The 5,813-nt window shown below is 44.0% G+C and overlaps 3 protein-coding genes across 3 annotated transcripts; 1 reads left to right on the top strand and 2 right to left on the bottom strand.

Annotated features, from left to right (window-relative positions):
- Nucleotides 1–3,414: 3,414 nt before the first annotated feature.
- Nucleotides 3,415–3,912, bottom strand: F5J12DRAFT_728469 (uncharacterized protein; the record flags this gene model as incomplete). The annotated part of the gene is made up of 1 exon (XM_051741884.1): nt 3,415–3,912. A coding segment is annotated over one exon (498 nt), but the record flags the coding sequence as incomplete, so codon positions are not given.
- A 50-nt stretch (nt 3,913–3,962) lies between these two features.
- F5J12DRAFT_728510 (uncharacterized protein) lies at nt 3,963–4,148 on the bottom strand (the record flags this gene model as incomplete). Its single annotated transcript, XM_051741886.1, has 1 exon — nt 3,963–4,148. A coding segment is annotated over one exon (186 nt), but the record flags the coding sequence as incomplete, so codon positions are not given.
- A 1,220-nt stretch (nt 4,149–5,368) lies between these two features.
- F5J12DRAFT_728440 (uncharacterized protein) lies at nt 5,369–5,518 on the top strand (the record flags this gene model as incomplete). Its single annotated transcript, XM_051741883.1, has 1 exon — nt 5,369–5,518. One exon carries the CDS (start codon nt 5,369–5,371, stop codon nt 5,516–5,518), a length of 150 nt encoding a protein of 49 aa, XP_051594642.1.
- Nucleotides 5,519–5,813: the final 295 nt, after the last annotated feature.

Below are 5,813 nucleotides of genomic sequence, written 5' to 3'. Positions count from 1 at the left end.
CGTCTACAACGTCACCCCACATGCCGTCGGCGTGATCGTTTACAAGGTGGTGGGGAATCGCTACATCGAAAAGCGTGTTAACCTCCGGGTCGAGCACGTCAAGCATTCGAAGTGCCGACAAGAATTTCTGGATCGTGTGAAGCGGAATCACGAGGCACACGTTGAAGCCAAGGAGAAGGGCGGTATGTGTCCGTTGTTTTAGTGTCTATCTTTTATAATTAATGCCGTTCTCCCAAAAGAACGTGTGTGCCTCAAGCGCATTCCCGCTGCCCCTCGTGAAGCACACATCGTTTCGGTTGCCGACAACGCTCCACAAACGATGGCACCGGTAGCGTACGAAACTAAGATTTAATCGCGCTGCGTGTATTTGTCTACTGTTCCCTCGTCTATGCTATCACTGCATATTGTTACTACCATGTGCCCATGCAATCATAACTCGACATGCTGCGCAAGCACCGTTGTTCGTGCGATAGCGTGATTCTTGCCTAAGTCAGCGGACAGTCAGATAATTGATCCATCAAAACTAAATAACCTGGGAGATTGTTTTGACTGCTTGAAATGATGAATTTTCAGGTATGCACATCCTCAAAGTAAGTTAGCTCCTAAGATAGCAAACAAAGGCTTATCCATGTGTCAAGTCAGTGAATATATGAAGTACTTTTAATGAGGCTAAGTTCTGACCAAGTACCAACCCTTAACATACAGTGACTCAAGAACTGTCCAGATGTTTGCACTTTTTCAAAGATTGGCTTGTAATTCAGTCCATATTAATCCATAAACCAAGAGAAAATAGGGGTAGATGGCCAGGGGCCACATGACCATGTATGCCAGTTTGGTTATGATCATGTGACTTGATACTGCACAATGAATCCACACCACCACCTACACATCTGGTCAGTTTTTTTTGGCAGGGTATTCAAATAACAATGGGTATTATATATCTAATACTTTGTGTGGCCACCCTTGGCCCCAAGCACTGCTGAAACCCTCCTAGGTATACCATTGATCAAATTATAGCTGTTTGCAAAATGATGTGGAAAATCTGTTTGATGATTAGTCTGTTCAGATATAGCTGGGATAGGACCCCAAAACCACCTCTATGGTAACATTGTGTACTGTAAGCACATACCCTGCAATGTCTTCATACCAGTCTCATCCATCATTCTTCCAAAATTGTGACAGCTACAGTATAATCTACTGTTCTCCACTCTCCCTGATCACATCCATGATGAGTATGATGCACATCTTGCCTCCTTATTGCAAGATACAGCAGAAGATGCTCCCCCTTCATCCTCTCTTCCAACAGAGCCTCATTCATGAAGTTTTTATTTGCTTCACTGAGAGGACAGTTAGGGGGGGAAAGTTGCAATCCCCTATGCTCCTGTCACCCCACAGACCCCCAAAGCTTGACCCCTGTTGACATCTGACTCACCCTGTCCACTTTTGGATGTACTATATTGCCATCAGATCAGTGCTGCCTCTCTGTCATCCCACTTTGGCCCAGAAGTGATCTCTTCAAGATGTGACATGCACAGCCTCCCCCCAATGCAATTCCAGTGCACTTTCCCAGTTTCTGACATTACTTGACTCATACTTTGACATTCTGACTGTCTTTGACTCACCTATTGCCAATACTTACCGATCTTTTGACTTTGCTTACTGATTCTTTGCTTTTTGGCTTACTTATCCTTACCAATGCTCATTAATGCTTTCTAAGACAATTACCCATTGCTTACATTCCTTACTCATCAGTTACCAATCACTTACCAAGTGTTTGCACTTTGTTTTCCATAGGCAACACCCCTGTACTGTATATAAATCACTGTACTTAGATAGCTGAATAAGAAGATGATGTCAGAGAGCCCCTCTTGCTCACATTTTATCATCACTCAGTAAATCATTCAGCAGCTTCAATAGTTGAGACTTTATTAAGGGTCTAACTATCATCTACTTCACTTATTATTGCCTATCATCAATCTACTTCACTCCAAGTCCTCCCTGAGCTCAGTGCAGCTCAGAGCATTGAATTAAGTTGCCATCCATCCTTCTGTAGGCTGACAGCAGTCTACCCCATTGCATTCTCTTGCATTCCTGCTCCTTCTTCATCAGGAGCACCCCCAACCCTCAGCACTCATCTTTGAGTGTTGTAGCTCACAAAAAACCCTCCCAAATCAAAGGTTCTACCATCTAGGTACTGCATAGGCACACCACCACTCACTCTTATCATCTTTTGAGTTGGTTTTGGTTGGTTTTCACCACTGAACCACACTTTGACTCACAGTAGGTTACTAATTGGCTGATGGGTGGTCTGTGACTGAGTAAGTGGTCATGGCAGTGTGGCAGATGGAGCTGGGATTCTGGGTATAGATTCAGAGGCATCAAAGAGATGGGAAAAAGAGGGCATCAGTGATGATGAATCAGATGATGTGATGGGTGTTAAAGGTGATGGTGGGGTTTCAGGTCTTTGGGGAGTCAAGTGGATAAAACCACTGGGAAAATCAGGGGCAGTGAGATCCAGGTGATCTGGCATGATGGATTTCCAATCTGCCAAAATATCAGGAGGAGTGATTGCAGGTAGTACCCACAGAATGTCAGTGGGTAATTGCACATGATCCAGTGTTATGGGTGAAACAGGGTGGAAGAGGTCAGAGTCCTCTGACAGGTTCAGGTTGTGAAAGTGGAGGCATAAATTTTCTAGTTCAGTGCATTTGGCAGTGCACCTGAGCAACCTTCTGGAAGCAACAGCAGAATCCCTTGTGGTGGGCTCCAGTTGTAGAAAAAGTCCAAGTAGCTGTATAATACAAGCTAGATGGCTTAGGTAACAACAATAAAATGAAGGGAATGAATTGCTTGTCCCAAGGGGTTCTTGACTGTTGAAACTACAAGGCAGGACTCAGCACTTCATAGCAGTAACGATTCATGACATGCACAGTGTGGTCCATGGTGTAGTACTGGCAATGCAAGCAGTGCAAGTGGTATATGTAGTTCATGCATGGTGGTATGTGAGACATGTGGTGTAGACAAAGTGAAAAAGAAACTTGTCATGACCTTCTGAGTGCCAAAAGGTATCATTCTGTACCTAAGTACAGGGCTTTATAGTCCAGGCAAACCCAGAACCTAAGTAAGACAGAGTACTGGTAAGGGAAAGCCACACAACAGCACATACATACAAGACAGGCCTGCATAGGGGCTGAGGGTATACTACTAGCATAAAGGGAAAGTGACCATGGCAAAAAGAAAAGAGTCTGAAGAAAGGATGAGACTGGAGCACAGCAGCTGCAGGTACAGCTTTGTGCAAGAGGGTGTGAGGGCATGGGAAGGCAGCAAGGTAGGCAGGAAGACAGTGCACAAACAGTGGTGGATGCAAGTGGTCTGGGGACTAATGATAGTCATGGAACAGTCAATGATAGGGGCTTACATGTCCAAGGAATGTGGATTCCTTACAACGCAATGTTGTCTTGGGGACTGCTTATGTGCCCATCCAATCCAATGACCCACCTCATCCACTTGAGCCTTGGGAATGAAATACATCAGCTCATAGAAAGGGGGACAACTGCCTGCTGAGCACCAATGATGATGGTGAAAATTCCCATCAGTAGCAACATGAACATCACCACCTTCACTCAATGGTTGTCCAAATGTGGTACCTGCAAAACAAGTGGGGCATCTTTGGACAAGGATTGATGCACATAAATCTGGGGACAGCAGAGATTGATGGTTGGAAGATGGGGGGATAGGTGATGGCAGTGTTTCCTCAGCTGATTGAGCATGATGAAGGTTCTTTGACATGATTTCGTGACAGTGGCCAATTATATTTTCTATGTGATGCTCTATGTGTATTTGCAAAACATCAAACCACTGCACAGCATGGCTGATGCTGTGATGAAACAGTTCTTGTACAATTTTACCCTGTTAACTACATTCATAAGCTAGACAATTTTGATAAGTCGAGCACACACTCCTCAGGTGGTCAAGCAGAAGCCTTGGTGCTCATAATTGGTATTGAGTGCAGAAGCCAGGGCATTGATAGAGTCACAAGAATGTTCAAATAGCACATGATAAAATCTGAGTAATTCAACAGAAATCACTATGCATGGTTGAGAAGGGGCAGTAGGGAAGAGGCCTGAACACAGGAGCACTTGAGGAAGTGGTGCACATGCACAGCTTAGGATAATCACAGTAGCAAACCTAGAAATATGTCAGTGTGCAGCAAACATACAAAGTCAGCAATGAACAATCAAAATACAGGCAGAGGAGGGAAGAGCACCTTGGTTCACACCTGCTGTGACAATTAAAGATCAGTGTAATGCAGCCCACTAACAGTTTTCCAGTTGTTTTGGTCAAGTACTGGAGATATGAGTCGATAATTGAAGGTATGACTGCTGTCCAGCTATCATAAAGCCAGCCTGAAGCCACATGTCAAGCAGAATAGTCAAGATCCTCATCAAAGGATGGTTCATCAACATGATTGAAGTGTTGAATAGCACAAGCATCATTGATGGCACTGTCTTCCAGCAGGGAGGGGCTAGTCATAGATGGCACAGGTGGTGGGGATGATTTGAGGTTCAAAAGATTGCTCAAATGTTGAAGTAGACATTGCCATTTGGTATCTTGACCTGGAATGACAACATTAGTTTGCATTTTCCACTTGTCCTTCCATTTCTTCAGACTCAAGAAATGTTGGCCCATGCCCAAGCTGGTGCTGGGAAGCACACACCAGGTTGCAGAATAGGAACACATATCACAGAGGATAAACACACCATGAGAACTGGGGTAACCCTGCAACTGCAGACAGGTGCAGACCATCATCCAAAGGATGCTCACCTCAAGCATTGTGAGCAAGCTCACTAGATGGTTTGGATACACTCTGGAGGTGGCATCATGAGGGTTTCAGGAGGGAAGGTAGAGGTGGTGATGATGATTAAGTGGGATATATATGGTATAAGTTCCTCAACTGATTCACACATCTATTCTTAGCACAAGCCAGGTAAAGCCAGTGTGGATAGTGGGTCTCTTAGATACATCATTCACATCACAAAAACTATATCTGAAAGACCAGAGATGCTGCCAGAAACTGGTGCCTAAGGTGCAACAATAAATGCAATCTTCTCTTTATTATCTGTGATGGAAACATCACAAACAGCAGTAATGACAGGACTATCCCCTGTATCATTCTTAACATCCTTGGCATTGACCCAAAAGTCGATCCAGAGCCTCTGATGTTCTGATCCATTGGAGAAGGTTCCAAGCAACTCAATTATGGAAAGGTATACTCTGGTTTGTATGAGTCCAAGGGTTATGTTGTCCCATGAGTGCACTCTTCACTTCTTGCATCAGTGTAGTCACTGCAACAATGAGTTTCAGGTATATGGTTGTAGTAAAAGTTGGGAAACTGACAGAGCAATCCAAGCCTGGAAACCATCACAAACATGACAGTCAAGTTCTCTTGATGCAGTTCCTCAATTGTGTTCATTTCAATGCTCTGACATCACCATTGGAACTGGAGATATACCACTAGATGAGGAATGTCATTGGGATCAATCCTGCATTCTACAAATACATATTCACAGTTGATGTGGATACCATATGCCTGTTCTTGTGGGTTGATCCATTAGAAGCTAATGTCCATTTCAGCAAGTAATGCCAAATTTGCTTGATCATTTGGTAGCATCTGCTGCAGATGATTCCAGTGTTATTGGTATCTGCAGAGAGACAAAGTTAACAAATGAAGAGGGTCTGGTTGTGTCTGGAATTCTCATGTTCCATATGTAGTTCCTTTTTTATAGAAGATAATAATGCATGGGGTGAGTGCA

The sequence above is a fragment of the Pisolithus orientalis genome (assembly GCF_024613125.1).
Source record: "Pisolithus orientalis strain OTSU chromosome Unknown F5J12scaffold_84, whole genome shotgun sequence".
In the NCBI taxonomy this organism is placed as follows: Eukaryota; Fungi; Basidiomycota; class Agaricomycetes; order Boletales; family Pisolithaceae; genus Pisolithus; species Pisolithus orientalis.
The sequence above is the reverse complement of the archived record's forward strand: the minus strand, read 5'-3'. Positions and strand labels throughout refer to the sequence as shown.